At 40.8% G+C, this 18489-nt stretch overlaps 1 protein-coding gene across 10 annotated transcripts in view; it reads right to left on the reverse strand.

Annotated features, from left to right (window-relative positions):
* Positions 1–18489, reverse strand: part of KALRN (kalirin RhoGEF kinase) — a 447706-nt gene that overhangs the window by 125495 nt on the left and 303722 nt on the right. For 8 of the 10 annotated variants that reach the window (XM_090143648.1, XM_090143647.1, XM_090143645.1 and 5 more), the window contains exons 15-21: positions 14612–14778; positions 10141–10260; positions 7465–7683; positions 4480–4629; positions 3470–3584; positions 2127–2242; positions 1453–1575 (exon numbers count right to left, since the gene is read on the reverse strand). In XM_090143648.1, coding sequence (XP_089999774.1) covers positions 1453–1575; positions 2127–2242; positions 3470–3584; positions 4480–4629; positions 7465–7683; positions 10141–10260; positions 14612–14778 — 1010 coding nt within the window. The remainder of the gene's footprint in view (positions 1–1452; positions 1576–2126; positions 2243–3469; positions 3585–4479; positions 4630–7464; positions 7684–10140; positions 10261–14611; positions 14779–18489) is intronic. The other 2 variants (XM_031590658.2, XM_090143646.1) reach the window with 1 other exon arrangement.

Genomic DNA, 18489 nt, shown 5'->3' on the forward strand with positions numbered 1-18489 from the left:
CCAGTGGAAGGAACAGCCAGTAATGGTCAGTAAGGATCAAGGTATAAAGCTTAATTCCAGGTTACATCATGAGTAGAAATAGTTTGGATGCTCCAGGACACAATGGGATTTGTCTGATCCAAACTGAATGATAATTGGAATGACTGTAGATAGCTGATAGAGAAGCTCTGTTTAAGAAATGTTGCATGGTGCCTGTCTGTAAATTAATTTCAGTCCACCGCTATTTATCTCTTTTTTTTTCAAATGTGCAAACTCAGGAAAAAGGAAAGGGACAAAAAGAACATAAAATCTGTGAATCAAACCCAGGCAAGCATTCACAGCCTAATGAGGAATTTAAGGATTACAGAAGATCAATTTCAGGACACAGGAAAATGAAGCTACACGATAGTGAAGCTGTGGTCGTGCTGCAGCCTGATTTGGCAGTTTAGATCCTTATCAGTGATTGTTAATACCCCTGTGAGTTCACTGTCTGTGAATTACCTATGGTTTGAATTAATTTGTCTGAAGCAGGACCAATCACTATTCCTCTGTAAACCCCATCAGATTTCTCAGAATTGTTCCATATATTCCATCTATAATTAATAGATTCTTGGTAATACAGATTTGTTTTATGCTCACCCTAGAGTTTACAAACCCATTTATTTAAAGTACTTCACTGGGATCAGTGGAATAAGATAAATGATCGTCTATGATCAGTCCAGCTGGAATTAATGAAACAAATGGTGGTTGTGATGACAGAATCACAAAGCAGTTGAGATTGGAAGGGACCTCTGGGTCCACCTGGTCCAGTCCCTGCTCAGCCAGGCTCATCTGGTGCAGGCTGCCCAGGACTGTGTCTGCTGACTTCTGCAGACCTCTGAGGAGAAACCACCACCTCTCTGGGCAAGCTGTGCCAGTGCTCAGCCATTCTCACAATACAGAAGTGCTTCCTGATGGTTGGAAGAAACCCCCCTTGTTTCAGAGGCCCACTGCCTCTTATTCTGCTTCTGGGCACCTCTGAAAAGAGCCTGGCTCTGTCACCTTTACATCCTCCCTTCAGGCATTTATATGATATGATAAGAACCCCCTGGGCCTCTCCAGGTTGAAAGGAAGAAAGAGGGAATTCAAGATGACCGTGGATATAACATATCAATACATCATTGCTGTAGGATTGTCTAAGGACAGAATTCGGCTATGTTCCATTAGGATACTGTGCCATGTATGCAAATGGAGTTACTCTTCATTCTAATCAGAGCAAAATGCTCCATAACCAGCACAGACCAAGGGAGGGGACAACCTCAATTTTGTACTTGTGCCTTGCTAAAAATGAAAGGTCACAGTTGACAAAAGACATTCGTCTTTGGGCTAGGAGTTTCAGGATGAAAATACAGAATCAAGAGAATATTATCACAAAGATTTAAGGCATTGAGAGGGGCACAGTCATCGACCAATTAGATTAATGTCATTCCTTACCTTCGCAGGTACTCTGAATTCCCCATATTCCTTCAGGAGTTCCTGAGTTTCTTCTGCTGATTCCCCTGTGGAGTTGTGAGTAGAGAGGTAATATTCGCCTGTCTCTTGGATCCAGTCCAGGGCCTAAGAATATCAGAAGGAAAAAGAAAAAAAACTAAATAGTATTTATATTTCAAGAACTAATCCTCCAACAAAATAATCTGCCAAATAATGGATATCAAAACAATCAGCCATAATTTTGTGTGTATCAAAATGCTTTCTAGGAAGATATAAAAAGAATACAATAATTAAAGCAGATGGGAAAGGACACAAAAGGTGGTGTTTTCTAGAAGAAAAAGGAGTGTAGGGAATTCTATCTTCAGAAAGAAAAATCTGAAGAGAGAGAAGGCAATGTTCTCATTCAATTAGAGCTCAATAAAATATATTTGTTCTCTTATTTATTTTCAAACAGATGAATACATCCTGAAATGAATATGGCCTGGCAAAAATACGGAGTTCTGTTGCTGAGCTTTGGAGTTTTCTTCAATTGTTTTAAGAATGTATATTTTCCACGTATTAAAAAGGAACAGCTTTTAAATACAACTGGAGACTGCAACAGGAACCCCACAGAGGCACGACATGGACACAGGGCATATTTACACACTGCCAGCAAAGAAAGGCAGCGGGTTTTTTACCTGCTTGGCACTGCGCTCAAAGACAACGTACTGCTGGCACTGATCTAACCTCCGCTTCTTCAGGGTCCAGAAGTGAAGGACCCGGTTCTCCCTCTGCAGCAACTCACTCAGGATGGCTGTAAGGTAGCGGAACTGCATGGTTAGTGATTCCGTGAATGCATACAGAAATAAGCCATAAAAAACATGAATTTACTCACTCTGCCTGGACCACACTCTCAAGCACAGAGCCCCTGAGATTGCATATATTAAAACAAGTACTGATTCAAAGAAATTGCTTTAAAAAGCAATATTAAAGAGGTGGTGTTGCAGGGTTATCTGGTATAGGAGGAGATGCTTGTGTGGCATCCACTAGAGGGGGCATAGGCTCACACAGTCTGTGCAGCAGGCACACTATTTTGTATTAAAACAATGAGTCCGGCTCATCGATCCCTTAGAGTGAGTTACTATGAGCATTTACAGCACCTTGTAAATAATCTCTCTTCCCTGAAGCCCTTTCTGAGTATACTGATCAGTTCTCTGTATAAATAGTTCAGGCTAAATAAAGCTATTTTTGTTCTATATTGATGACTTAGCTCTAGACGCATCGTAAGTGTTCTATTAAACAGTGCTTTTATTCTGAACTAAAGTGTCTACTTCAAAGATTTTCTGTGGATAGGCTCACTAAGCAAGAGAGAAATCTGGCTTACAAGACTAACATAAGCACTGATTTCTAAATATGCGAATAGTTCCAAACAAGCTCAGTGAGGAATACTGAAGCTTATATCAAGCACATACATAGGGACTCGCTGAAAAAGCGTTCAAATAATTTTCCCACGATTTTCAGCTGCAGGGAATAGAAGTTCACAGCAACTACAAAAAATATTTGACACAGTAGTAGGGGAAAAATGGACAAAAGTCAGAATAATACTGCAAAGTTGATATTAATAGAAAGGAAGAAAAATAATATTTTCAGTAGCACCATTTTCATCTTCTGTATGTAACTGCAGTTCCCATCCCTCCCACATATTATAATGGCTGCACTGCTATTAACCTGTCTCTTCCTGCAGCTTGTAAGCCAGCCAACAATAATAATAAAATGCTTTCGTTCTGTGGATTTGCTTTGCTCACTCTTATCAGTACCTTACAGCATTGCTAGGCACAGATTAACAAATGTTTAATTCAGCAGAGAATTAGAAACACGTCAAACATCTCAGATGTATAGTTTGATTGTAAACAGTGCTCTTTTGACCAAAGGAAACTACCCACAGGTAGATGGGTATTTCCTTTATTCTGGACCAACTTGGAGCTTAGCAGAGGGAGAACCAAAGAAGACCTCTAATGTTGTCATACATCAGTGCACCAACCTTTCACTTGCTGCTCAGGCCCCCGGGTATGGCTTGCAACTCCAGGCATGCTGACATTGTTCCTGTGGATGTACTTGAGGAATACCTCGGCGTTCCTTCGAGCCAGTGTGCAGGCCTAAGGAAAACGACCCCACCAAGAAGGGTTAGTAAAGACAAGCAAAGAAAGCAAAAGAGACTCAGCTCTCTGCCTATTTTGCAAGGAGATGTATGTCTCTTTCAAATGGAGGAGCTTCAGCTAAGAGTCAACAAACTCAGCTAAGAAACTTACAGCCTCATGAATGTATTAAAATACATGAGTCATTTTGGATTCAGCAGTTGATTTTATATCTTAAGGCAAATTAATGACAATAATCAAGCACCTGGTTTTAAAGAGCAAGTACCTCCCATACATTTTCAGTCTAACCAGAGCTAACCCCTCTCTCAAAAAGAGCTTCCAAAAGTGCAGTCTAGAGGAACTGTTTCTTAAGCCAGAGTAGTTTCATATTGGGTATCAGTTTTAGTGGAAGGTGTGAGGCTGCCTGTCAGATGACTTATCAGTGTTGGCTCTGCTGTTCTTACAAGGCAGCACTTGGAAGGCAGGAGGAAAGCTTGGTTTTCAGCCCAGTGCTGCCCTACACAGGAACAGTGGCTTCAGGTGTTAGCAGTTCTGCACTTATTGGCTTGGAGGATAGAATTTGAAATTCTGGATGATTTATATACGCCAGCACCAAAATCCTGTCATTTATAATGCAATGTTGAGAATAAATGCTTTGAATCAACATAATAAATAGCATCCTCCAAATGCAATGCAAATATCACTAATTTGTCCTGATGACATCTCTCAGAGATAAACATTGATGATAATGCTTATCACTAATTTAACAGTGTGGAATTAGACTAGGGCTCAGACAGACACACAGTAAATGAACTGGAATTATGCCTCAGAGCTTCCTCTCAAACTCACCAACAGTGTTCTAAATTGACTACCTAATGGGGAGATTTTCTGATTTATTGTTGAACTAAGCTGAGACCTTGAGAAAAGCCTCCTTCTGCTCCAGATGCTTGCTGATCAGAGGGATGACGTGGTCTATCTCAGCTGCTGGTCCAAGTTTATCTCGACCTCCACACCAGTCTTCATCACGTCTGTATTCTTGCTCCAGGCTCTCTAATACACTGCACACCTGAAACATACCCAGAGCACAACAACTCAGTTATCCACAGTTATAACAAGAAGAAACACAGTCAGTAAAAGTCTATGAGCCAAAAAAATTTCAGACCGAAATATTTTAGACTATTGGCCATGGCATGGAGGGTAACAGGCTATGAAGCAGGCCCTGGACAGAATGATCTATGAGTTATTCTTGCCCACAGTGATCTCTACTGTTCAGGATGTAATTCATCTGGCTTAGGGGTGATAAATCCTTCTTTTCTAAAGGAGAAAGGAGGGAAGCTCAAAAGGTTGAACCAAGGCAGAGGTCAGTCTGGCCCCAGTGGGTCATTCAGAACACAATCCCCATTCCTGAAGGGTGCTTTAGGTCTGTTTAAATCCCACCAAGTCATGGAACTTAGCACCCACTTAAAGAAAAACATGTGCTTGAATGCTTTCCTGAAACAAGTCTGAAGCTGGAACTAATTCTGTTCAGCTGCATGTTAGCTGCTCCCTATACAGCTTTTGTAAAGACTTATGGATAACAATAGACATTAAATGTCTTAACCCAGGTGGATGCAGGTGTTCCACCATACAGGGCTTACAAGAGGGTCTTCTATCTTGGTGCAATAATGGGAACAAGGCAAATAAACAAGTGCAGTCTGAAAGCCGTGTGCAGCAGGCTTGGACAAGTCAATGCAGATCCTGAGGGCAACTGTCATGCAGACACAGGAAAAACAGCAAAAGTTTTTCTGCACATTAGGAATTTCTCTCTTCTCTTCTGGGTTAGTCAAGATCCACTCAGTTATTGCTGGGGGTCCAGTTAACCATGTTCACCCTTTTCTTGCTCACTCCTGCAACCTTTATATGAACATAAGTTATAATTCAGAGGATCCCACATGCTTAAGAGCATAGTTTGGAAGATACTCTAGGCTCACCCAATGCTCTCCACTATCAGAGGCCATTTTCATGTAACTCCACTGATGAACACATCAAAATCCATCTTAAGATTGGGGAGCTGAGGTGAACTGATGCCTGCTGGCATGTGACAATCTGAAATCACTTATTGCTTGGATGCAAACCAGTCCTCACCCCCAAACCCATACTAGAGAGCAAATGCCCCACGTTATTTTGGCATAGAAAAGTGTTTCCATTTAATTTCTTGGCTCTTGAGAACTTTGGTACTCCATGACCACTTTGGTTAATGAAGTTAGAGAGAAATGGGACTATCTAATCAAGAGGGCTGCACCAGTTATAACGAGAGCTTAGGGCTCTTGGGGAGGACAGACATGAAGAAGTTTGGCTGGCTGGGACAGACTCTCTGGCCGTGCTTCCAGCTGCATTTCTAGGTACTCAGAGAAGTCAGGATCCAATGAATTACTGCCATCCTGTCAGGGATCAGACTGCGAGGGGTCACAGATCATGGAGCCTGAGAGAAAGTAGCAAGTTTATGAGCACTCGAGACAGAATGACCTTTGCCCCAACCATTTGCTGAACAGACACAACTCATCAATGAACTGGTGGGCACTGTAGTATGCTTGTCTATGACTTGGAAATAGGAAGAGAGACCAAACTGATAAATCACTGGCTCTGCATATTCTGGCCAGCACATTTGACTGTCTAAAGAACTAATGAATCCCTAAATGGTTTTCATTTCTCACAATCCTCCAACAGCTGTAATTCTTTTCAATCCTGAGTGCATTAGGGACTGTAAATCTATTTGAAACCCTCCACAGGGAAAGACATTCATTATAAGGAATGAATTAATTTTAAGCACTCTTAAAAATGCATTAAACAAACGACACCAAAAAGTGGCCCAAGGATTTTTTCCTGCATTGATGTTAAGGATTATCTCGGTCCTCAATGACATCTTTAGCTGTGTTAAAAAAACTTTCCAAATCTGGCTGTCTAATTGAGGAACTAACCGTGTGCTGATAACAACAGAAATTTTAATGAAAGCCACTGCTTCTTTTCATAAAAGCACAGGTTCCTGCAGTGTCCATGCTAACACAGACTGCCTGGCTGCAGTAAATTACAATCACCAAGGCTAGTTGAGTATCCATGCTATGACACTAATTCTCACTACTGCCTACAGTAAAGTTGCATCGGTTTATGCAATGCATAAATAATCCTATTGTACCAGCAGCCAATTGGAATGTGTTTTACACTTCATGGATGCCTGGAATGAAGTAACGTTATGTCCGCATACAGTGGTTACTTCTGTAATTAACTGTGCTGCAGGTGGATTTAAGAGAAATCACTTCATATTTTGGCATCTTTTTTGGCATGGTGGTATCTTACTTCTAATGAAAATATTGGCTCTTGCTGCTCACAAATAAATGATTGATGGCAAGCAGTTCTCAAGGAAATGAAGATTTACATTCCTTGAAATGAACTCTGATGCCATGAGGACTTGAAATGAAATGGTAGGATTTCAGAAATCCTTCCCTTTGGAAAGTGGACAATTTAGAAAAAAAAAAAAGAAAAATAAAAATAAAGTAAAAAAATATATGGCTTCCATACTGCTTCAATGAAAACTTCAAGATGAAAATTATTGTATATACTTCAATTTGTCTTTTTGAAACTTGATTTTGACCAGTTCAGCCTTCAGTTTCCCTGTTTGGATGAGCACTGCTGTGTTCCTGGAGTAAATGTCACTTCAATTCATTTTGCTAATGCTGTGAGATCCACAGCCAGCAGAAGACCCTCTGCACTTGAGGTCAGAGTAGAAAACCCACATCCACCACCACTGCTACGTGGGAGTGCACTCACATTGGTGTTTGTTGGCTGGGGGTACCTGAGGACTACACTTGCCTGATCAGTTGACAGAAAGGTCCTAGACTGTGAACAATTACACAGTACTTCTCACCTGCTCAGAGGTTTTGTAGAAGGCCACTGAGGCATTGACCAGCTTGAGCCTGTCCTCCATCTTCAGCATCAGCTGCTGCCAGTGCAGGGCCACCTTTTCAGCGCATTCTCTGATGGCATCAGCATCATAATGCCCAGCCTGCAGCAGCACTTCGGCTTTCTGCTGGACCTGCAGGGCACTCTGGTGTGTCTTCTGTAAGGAAGTGGCATGAAAGAGGGACTGTGCACGATGAGAGGAGAGAGAGGTTGTACAGATGTGCCAGATTTATGGTAGAAAGGTGAAGTGAGGTGTAAGCATGGAGATGTGAGAGAGCGAAACATTTCTTGTTATCTCCAGTTAACAGTTCATTTCTGCAAAGCATTTTAGCTTCAGTTATTCATGTACATTTGCAACATTATTAAAGCAAGCACTGGCTGAGATAGGCTAGCTGCACTGGCCAGCCACTACCCCTAGTACAACAGCTTGGGTGAGGATGGGAATCCTGGAGGACCCCTTTGGACAGCCCCAATGCAGGCAGTGACTGTGCTGAACTCCCACCCCACCTGTGCTCAGTGCTGACTGCATCACACACAGGCTGCAGGCGCAAAAGCAAACCCCAGTGAGTTGGTTTTTTTGCCAGGCAGTCTGCTGGCATGAGCTGCAGGGCTTACAGGCAGGACTGAGTGATCTGTCCCATTCCCCAGCCTGCATTAGCATCTCTCAGTTAACCAAATGGTTACAGCTTCCTTCATAGGTTGACGAGGGGAAAATAGCCTCCAGCCTTTCCTAGCCCCCAAGTAACTGTGTTCAGGTTTAGTCCAGTATTTGATTTTAATCTTCTGAACAGAAGCACTAAAATCTCCCAAAGTCTCCTCTGTTCTGCATCTCAGTGGTAACTGCTGCTGACAAATTCTCATGTGATACATTTATGATCTAATCCTTGAACCTTGAAAGACGCTTGAAATCATCTGGTGATACACTGGTGAATTATGCAATGTAAGGAAAGCTATTAGCAAAAAAAAAGGATTAATTCTTGGCAGAAATATTTAGGAAGATGTTCAAGAACAACTGGTTAAATTTAATATCCAGCTGCTGTACTGATGTTAGAGTTGTAATACTTATTTTAAATAGACTTTAAAGGATTTTAACTGAAAATCAATTCCACATCTAGCATGCCTTTAGAGGACTGTCTGCCCCATGTGCTTTGCTGATCACTTCCCCATATTGAGCTTTGAACAGTTTAAATGTTTAATCTAGTGTTTTCTCCCTCTGAAAACTTATTTTCCCCTTACAGTGCTGTAGCCTACTTCTCCCTCTGTGATCTGTATTTCCTAGCAGACCCAAGCCCTTCCCCAACAGCAGCAAGCTGTGACAACACAGCTGGAGGGTGTCTTGTCCCCCACTGCTACCTAGCAGTAGCTGCTGGGATGCAGTCAGCATGGTGTGGTACCCACCAGCTCATACAGCATTGATAGGAAACCCCTTCCTTTTCCCTCTAGAAGCTGCCACAGCTGCTCCGTCCTGACTGTGAGTGGAGCTGGATCAAAGTTGGTCATTTGGTAATATCTAAACTCTGTATTTACTAGCTATGTTATAACGTATATTGACTGCTCTGAAGTTTACCAGTAGACATAAGGAGTCTCTATTTTTTGGTCATCTCTTAAAATCTCCACTATGGGAATATTATTTTAGTAGCTTAAAGTTTGGTTTAGTTTTGATTTAGCTTTTCAAACCACAGAAAGGGATTTGCCAACCAATTCTTTACTTTGTAGCAATTAACAGATAGATGGGGAAGCATATACACCCTGCTAAGCAGGAACAGGAGGAAGCAATGTGTCCTCTCACATATAACTAGAGAGAGCACAGCTTGCAAATGTAAAGTGTGTTCATAATGGCAAAGGTCTATGAAGTGCTGACCCACAGTGTGAGCACTATGGGCATGGTGATGACAGGTGGACTGTTGGACTAGATGATCTTAGAGGTCTTTTCTTTTCCAACCTTAATGATTCTATGATTCTGTGATTCACTGCAGTCCCTTGCTGAGGGGGTGTAGTAATTTTCCACTACATTCTTATCCAAAGTAAAGCAGCTCAGAGAAGGCACTGTTTCTCCTGCCATGTCCCTACACCATGAGTGAGAGAATTGGTTTTTGAGGGCCAGCTTGAACTGAAGATGTGCTACTCCAGGGCAAGCAGGGCCATGAGCTCAGTTCAGCTCAGTTCAGCCCTTCCTACTTCATGCTTAAGCTGAGGATGGGGGAGTTTGAAGGAACATCAAAAACAGAACAGTTGAATCAAACATCTACCAATGAGAGTACTACCCAGTATCAAAGATACTCATAAATGAAAGCTCTGAAATGATCAGTAAATCTTGGACATGGAAAGAGAATGACTCCATGAACTTCTGCCTTCAGATCTCTTAGTGAATTTAAATGTTATTACTTTTTAACAAAGAAATTATTAGAAGATGTGTGAGCATCATTTTCAGGAATGGAGAGGCTGGTATCTGACAGCAGAAAAAATAGCTCCAGATGATAAATAAAATTCTCTTGTTGCATTATGATTTTAATGCAAAGTCAATTTTCTGAAGTTTTTACCCCTTCCCTCCCTCAAGCAAGCCATGACTGATGCCAAAGAGATAACCCTTTGAATGCTGTTCACCTGGGAAGAAGAAACCAAATTAATTTGCTCATGTTACCTCTATGGCCAGCTGAAATTGCTCATGCTCTCGCTGGAGCTGCTCAGCCTCAGAGAGGGAGCTTGCATTGACAAGGCTTGCATTCAGCATTGATTCACCATTCCGGATCCAGCCAAGCACCTGCAAAGAAAGGATATGCTTATGGAAGGGGTGCTTCAGTGCAAAAATTTCTGTTGTCACTCATCAAACAGTGTCTCAGACCAACTCATAAAAAGCTATTTTGCCCAACATTGTCTTAGGCTGAATCAGTGAGAAGAAATAAATCCCAGGATAAGGACTTAGTGACAGAAATTGTTGGAGGGAAAGTTCCTACTGCAGAAGCTATTAATAAGGAATGAAAACTCTGAAAGTATTTACATGAGGATAGTCAGATGGCAAAGAACTCTCATTTCCAAGATGCGATCATAAAAAATGACTACTCCTCTATGCAAACACTTCATAGCAAAACCAAAAAGCATAATCAAGGAGGTTTGAAATTAAACATAAAGATCTTTAAGGTCCCTTCCAGGGTATGACTCTATGATAATTTCTAGTTTCTACCCAGAGTTATGGACTTTGCGGGGTCATGCTGCAGCTCTCTTCTGCTCCACTTGTTTGTATTTCTTTCATGCAAAAGTCAGAGCTCAGGGAGTAAGGTGAAATTGCAGTTGGTTTCATCTAACACACACTTAAGATGCAGTGGGAGTTTCCACCTGCATTCAGAGCTAGGAAGAAACTCCATGTCTTGCATTTTATATTTAGTCAAAGGGCTTTACTTCAGAGACATTCAGATTACCTGTAGACATGAAATGCCTGCTGTTTTGACTAAAGAATCAAATTCCAAACGTATGTAATTAATCTATCAAGCTTGTATTTATTCATTTATTTAAGCAGCAACATTTTCTGCTATTTTAAGGCATGCTTTTGAAAAATTATTACCCAGAGTGCACATGCAAGTTCTTTGCTGTGTTGGCTCAAAGCCTATTTTCTACCTGTGTGGGAGTCAAATTATTCCAATGAAGCCTGCAAGTTGTTGAATTCAATTCACAGATGCACAAGAAATCCTGACTGCCCATACACTGCCCTAACTTTAGATTGTGATTTACAAAGCTCCAAAACCGACTTTGTCGCAATATTCTACATAGTAATTTCCCTTTTGTGCCATCATTTACACCAACTGATCCATTAAATCGTCTGTAAGAAATAGGGATTTTCTGTTGTTTTATTTTTTATGCCTACATCATGCATCACCCTACTTATAACCATTCAGTTCCCTGTGGGGCAGGAAAATGAGTTTTCCCTAGGAGGAATAAAGAGGAACCATCAACACGTGTAGCTGACCCTGATTTGCAGGAAATTACATCTGCTCACTACAACAGCGTGGAAGATTTCATTTGTCAGCTTTCTCTCTTTCATCAGTAGGTATTATTGTTCCTGTGGGAAATGCAACAAAGATTTAGAGGAAAAGAAAACGGGTTATCATATGGCAGTCTTTCTTGGCTGGCAGTTTGTATAATCCATCTGACAAGAAGGCTATATTATTGCCTACTTCATGGCACCAAAAGCTGAAGTTAAAAAAGATGGGTATATCTGGGAAAAACTTGATGTGAGTATGTCATAAAGCAATGCATCATTTCATATTTGATAGACTGTGATATACGGTAGCCTGGGCCACTTAAACTGTAGAAAATACTGAGTCTGCACACTAAAAAAGCAGTATATTAATTGACTTTATTTTTCCCCCAAAATAATACAAACAGGGCCCCCTGGGCATCAGCTTCCATTTGGGCTGACATTTTCACAACCGGCTGAAAATTTCAGCCATGTTCAAAACTCTACTCCAGCTTCCCAGAACTTTGTGATGTATTAAATAGGGAAAAAGCCAGTTTTTCAGCATCCCTCAAATGACTGACTGCTGTCATCCTATGGGCACACCCACCTGGAAGCAAATCTAATGCCAAAAGAATAACGGTGGGTGGATAAAAGGTGAATAAAGATTTCCAAATACACTTGTAAAGAACAACCTGGAAAATAAGTGTAGTGTGATACTGTGACAGTATCTGGGATTGTATTATGTGATGTTCAACACTTACAATAAATAAAAAAAAAACCACAAAGATGTAAAGTGAGGGGTTTTGGAAGCCAAACAGCTGCAAGCACAGCATAAGACAGCTTGTTCTTGAAACTGATCACAACTCTGTTGTATTATCACTTCTCAGTGAGCGATCCAAGCTCTGTAGTTTCTGTCGGAAATGAGTGGGATCCAAGTGAGGGGAAATCAGTCTTGGGAAGGATTTTTTCTGAATAACAAAGGGTTTGTGAATCACTGGTCTATGCTACTTCCACGCTAAAGCAGTTCACAGAACATCTCACTCTGAATCGTTCTTCTTTTACAGCCCCAGACTTCAATTCATTGTCCAGGCATTCAAATCTTGGGTGCGTATGATTTAAAGCAGAAACCCTCCTAAATGAAACTTAAATAGATAGAGATGGTTAAAAGACTTTGTATGTCCACGAGTCATTATATCAAAATGCAAACACATGTACGCTTAGCAGCCTTGACCAATTTTCCTATGTCAGCAGAATGTAAGCACAGCTACAGTAGGTGTCTGGTGGCAACCAAATCTCAGATGACTTGCAAGAGTGAGCGCAATTTGGTAATGAGATCACCCATCATCTCATATGCAATAAAATGAAGGTGAAGGAAATCTGGACCAGAGTGGAGATGAATTGCAAGCCAAAATCAATATATTTCCCAATTTCACTAAATGGTTGGGAATATGACTCATCTCCAGGAAACCAAATAGATAGAGCACAGATATATTTTACCTTTGCTCCTTCCAAGGGAAACTGTAGCTGTGGTAATTTATAGGTTAATAAACAAAGGAGTCCTTATTACTCAGCTGAACAAATACAATGATTCTTCACAATTGGCCTGCTGAAAGGTCGCACAGTAATAAAAGTTCTGATGGTCCCAAGCTATGTTAAGAAAATACTAATTCAAAGCAGCTGTTTGTTCTCTCACAGCATTAGATATTTCAATCCTAAAACCATTTCCTTTGGTTAGATTTTGGTTTGCAGAATAGGAAAGCCCAGAAGTCTCTTGATAGTGAGGCAAGTAACATGAGGTACCCGCAGAGCGCTGCACTGCACTGCACGGCTCTGTGAGCACTGCAGGGCTGACCAACCTGCCTGTCATCCTGGTCAGTGGGGTCAGCTACACGTATTGCTCCTCTCTACCTTCTGTCTTCAGTTAAAATGGCTCTACTTAGTCATAAATCTACTGCACAGAACTCTAAGCTTCGCTACTGAAGTAGTGTCCAAGAAACTTTGGGAACCCTTGGAAATAAGTGATATTCTGACATTAATGCAGTGATTATGAATATCATAGAGAGGATCTCTTTTATAGAAGAAAACTGCACTCTGCAGAGCTGCAGAGCCTTATGAGGAGAGAAATACAAATCAGCCACATATTCAAAATCAAAATTCAGAAGAGTTCTGTGCAAGTTCCATTTATGGTTGCAAAATATTAAATCAAAGTGAACTCTGAAAGCAAACGTGTGCACTGATGTTGGTGCTGCCAGCTTCTAGCTTGGAAGCTGTGTAAGAGTGAAGGATGTTTTGCCAGCAATGATAAAAGCAATCCAGATAAAATGTCACTCGAAAATTCATTTCTGAAGAAGGAATAACTGTGATCGCAGTTAGGGAGCACTCAGTATATTCATTATTTCCTCCCCCCCCCATTTCTACTGGTAAAATGGAAACCCGAATACATCATGTGTCTGGAAAAATCTTTCTCTTCTTTCTAATGATACCAAGATCATATTACAATCCAGACATAAGCACTACACTGAAGCATAGAGTCACCTCTGGAGCAGGAAGTGTAGTGTAATACTGAAATATGAGGCACCCAAATAAAATACCAAGGGAAAACACAGGAGGCAGAACATGACCACCATAGCTAAAATGAAATCTGGAAGAAAGGGAATGTCACAGAACTAAGATGTTAAGCAAATCCTAGCACAGAGACCACAGATTGAAGCTTTTATCTCACCCAGATAATGTTGAAGATTCCTTCAGGCCAATATGTGTAGCAATAAACAAAAAGGTGAAACTACTGTAATTCTTTGCTCAGATGTCACTGCTTAGTTATCCTCTGCTCTGGGGCAATTTTCCACAAAACTTCAGCCTGGATCCCAGCTCAAATCATTTATTTCCAGAACACAGTTCGAGGCATACTCCAGTTGAGAAGCTAAGGGGTCTGCTCCGTACAGAATTTCCATAACTGCTCACAAAGCCATGATGTGGAACAGAGCCCTTCTATATTTGTAAAGGATCATGCTGTAATTTGTGAGCAAATCAAGTACTGCTAAGGAAAGAGGGATTAAGATCATCCACCTAAAGCTGTGTGACTTAGCAGATACTGGTTTACTAGGTATTGTAATGGCTGAAAACCTATTTAAGAACCCGAAGCACAGTTAAAAACTCTCACCTGCTTGACTTCAGCCTGTAGGTGCCGGAGCTGTAGGCACTGCTCTAACCTCTTGTGAGTTTGGTCAGCATTAAGCTCCAGTTCATGTTGTTTCTCATGAAGGAATTCCAGCAGTTCTTGAACCTGTGTTGCAAGGTCAATGTCCTTTTCACAGATCAGCTCGATGCCTACAACAGAACAACATGCAGAGAGAGATCATTGCACTTATTTGCAATTCTAGTCATTGTATGAACTTCAAAATTATTTCCCCCCTGAAACACTGATTTGCAAGTGTCTCACTAACGCTTTCCTCAATGAGCTCTTTCGGAGGGAGTTTTTGGCTTTTGTATAGTTTCCTATTCTGCACCACTATATTTTCCTACACAGTAGTGGTTCTCTGCTGATGATTGCTCACCTCACTCATCAGCATCTGAATAGTAGAACACTACCGACCATAGCCTTGCCCAAACATCAAAGTTAATTTTAAAAGGCAGAAATAATCTCCCTTTGTTACATTAAACCAATGACTTATGTTTTACAAATACAAATTGAAAAGAGGACAAAGAAGAGGAAGAAAACAGAAAAGTGAAATAAAGTAAATTCTAGTTGCCAGATACAATGCCATGAGTGTGTGGAACTCCACAGAGGAAACATCTTTTCCATCTAGGCACTTTACACGATCATTAACAACAGTTTAGTTAAAAACGACTCATTCATTCAGAATTACTTCACAAAATGACATCAATCCATTCCTCATGTAGCAGACAGAAAAAAATGGTTTAGTACCAGAATTCCTATGCCTTGTATTTTGCATGAAAAGGGCGAAGACTTGAATAACGTGGTCTGAATTTCATTGCTGAATCTCATTTGATTAGGAGGTGGAAACAGAGACCTCCTCAGGTCCCTTCCCATCTCCTGAATTTCCTGGTGAGCCTTGTGTGTGTCAGTTACATGAAATACAATGCAGAGCATCACATCTTCCTTCTTTATCACGATAGCATTGTTGGGTACTTTACAGATGCAATGTAATTGTGAAAGCTTGGCCTGGAGCAGTTATGATGCCATCATGTCTTACTGTAATCCCTGTAATTACAAACTAATAAAGACCTGACTCTTCCCTTATTGAGGTCAACTGGAATTTTGCCATTGGCCTCAATACAGGGAGGATCAGCGACCTAATATGAAAATAATCAGATTGCAGTAATGCTGAGAAAACAGTACACTTTTCTCCAAAGCCATTTGATTTCATGGAATAATAGGACATTATACAAGAATTGTGCTAATTAGAAGCTGCTGTACAGAAGGCTGTGTATTGTTTTTAAAACTGATTTAGAAAGATGCCTTTTCTTCTCCCTTTCTCTTCCTCAGAGGCTTGTAACTTTCATTCTCTCTCACAGCGGTATCCACAGAGGACAATAAACAAAATAAATATGACCTTATGATTGACCCTATCCTCTTTTTTTCTGGTTTCTGGTTTTAACAGGAAGGAAAAAAAGGAAAAAAGAAAAAAAAAAAGTATAAAGGAATGCAAGCAATTGGCTTCTTCCCTTTGCCAGCCAAAACCGAACAGTTTCTTCATTACCAAATAAAGTGGAATGGCCTCTGGCTTCCCATTTAAGATCTGGAAATCTAATATACGCTTCCATTCTTAGTGAAGTTTCTTTCAAACGCCAGACACCAAGCATTGTTACTACAATTAGCTTGCATATGGTTCTGTATCCTCAGGACATGACTGGCTTCCTGTATGCTTGACTTCACCACACCTTTCTGATATTAAATGCGCCGTTTTCCTTCATGCAGACTCAGCTGGTCTGGTTTTGATTGTGCTAACTCATCAGCAGCAACCAGCAAGCTGCCTGGGATGCTATCCAAGGGCAGCCCGCACTCCCCATGATGAATGGTCTGCCCTTTCGTGCTTGTCATGTGTCACACAGATTTATTCTGCAATGCCAGTGAACGCAGCGAGAGCACTTATTCTTCTCAAAGATTGGTTTGCAAATTGGAAACCTTTGCTTTCAGAATAATTTCATACATAAAATCTTCACATTAAGTTTTGATAGACAGGAAAGCATGGCTGACTTTTTGATAAACTGAACTTGGTTGCCATTCTTTTTTTCTAATGCCTTGGCCCGTACAGCAGATATCAGTGAAGGATAACGAATTGAAACTATTTTTAAAAAATAATTACAAAGAGTACCCACACTGGCCAACATCCTGCAAGACGTGCATTAGTTACAGATGAGCTATTTGCACTGTCAGATACTATTCAACGTAAGGAAGAGGTATTGCTTTTTGACCAGTACAAAGCTCTTTTGGAGCTGCTCTGAACCTGCTTGTAGGCTGAACTGTTACCAGCCTGGAACACAACAGTGCAGCATCCTCTTCTTGCTGTATTCTATTCTCTGTGTTATAAGTGACATCACAAGCAAAATGAAACAGACTTCCATTTCACTTCGAAGCAATGCAATGCTAGGAAAAGACACGAATGATTTTAAGTTTGACATCCAGGACACAACAAGGCTTTGAATTTTCCACGTAGTACGCAGGGACTTTGTAAATTTCCCCAACATCAGCTTCTCATCATGTTTCAGGCTTGGCTTAGAGAAGTTGCCTTAGACATAAAATGCCAGATCTGTAAATCTTTAGTGACACCTGACAGTGGTGCTTATGGTGACAACAACGCTAACAATGCAATGTACTTCAGTAACGAATTAATTGTGTGCAATCAGTCAACAATTAAAGAATATCCCGAGTTGGAAGGGACTCATATGGATCATCAAGTCCAAGAGTGTAACTACTTTTAGTACCTATAACATGAATAACTGAGGGATGTACCACTGATGTGTATGTGTCGTCAGTGCAGCTTGAGTCAAGGTGTTAAATCCCTGCTGAATCGCGGTCCTAAACTCTCAGAAATGCCCAGAGTGCCTCTTTTGGAAACATCAGAACACTTTAAATGTATCAAACTAGACACTCAACAATCATTATTCTTTTTTGAGAATTTTTGAACACATTTTCGCCCACTGATCCCCTCTGATCAGGGTATCCTTTGATATCAGTACTAAAGCTGCAATCAGCCTGGAAAAACAGCAGATAGTTCCACTGAAATAGAAAGTGCTGGGTCACTAAAAGTCAGTTTTCTTGAGAATACTGTTACAGCATTCTCTTAAAGCAAACCTCTTTCCCAAATGACACCGATAGTAGTGAGATATGAACACAATTTGAAAGTACTGCGGAATTGCAGAAGATGTGACTACTCCCAGATCTTACACGGTCCCTAACAAAACCAAACATTCATTTACAGAGTAATTATTCTTATGATGAAAACAGGCTAATCCAAAGCAGGATCACTCACACATGCTGCACCAGTGGAAGGAATCACAGGACATAACTCTGTGCTGTACGGCATTTTGGAAATAGTGGATTTGTAGATATGCAGTGTGTACACAAATATCTGAATATCTGCACAGAGTCTGATCTGGTCCGTTGTAGGACAGTTGGATATGCTGCATCCAGTGCACAGTATTCACATGGACTTCCAGACACTCCACGGTCTGGTAAGAATCGCTGCTCCAAGTCTGCATCACACATGCAAAAAATATGGGCAAATGTCTATAATCTTTTTCTACCTGCACAAGATTTCCAAGTGAAAAAGGCATTATGCATGGAAAAACCTGGAGGTAATTCTATCTGACAGACTTGCTGGCTTAAAGACCTCCAAGCCAAACTCCAGAATGATCAAAATTAAATCAGGTTCCATCGTGATAGATTAAAAAGAATAAAGCTGAAAGAGAGTTATGGGGAAGGGAAGAAAACTAAGGCAGTTAAGAGTAGATGGTTAGGTGGGATGTCCCTGAAAAAAACCTTCTTTCTGCCTTTATCTTCTATGGTCGTAGTTG

The sequence above is a fragment of the Phasianus colchicus genome, chromosome 7 (genome assembly GCF_987193195.1).
Source record: "Phasianus colchicus chromosome 7, bPhaCol1.hap1.1, whole genome shotgun sequence".
Lineage (NCBI taxonomy): Eukaryota > Metazoa > Chordata > Aves > Galliformes > Phasianidae > Phasianus > Phasianus colchicus.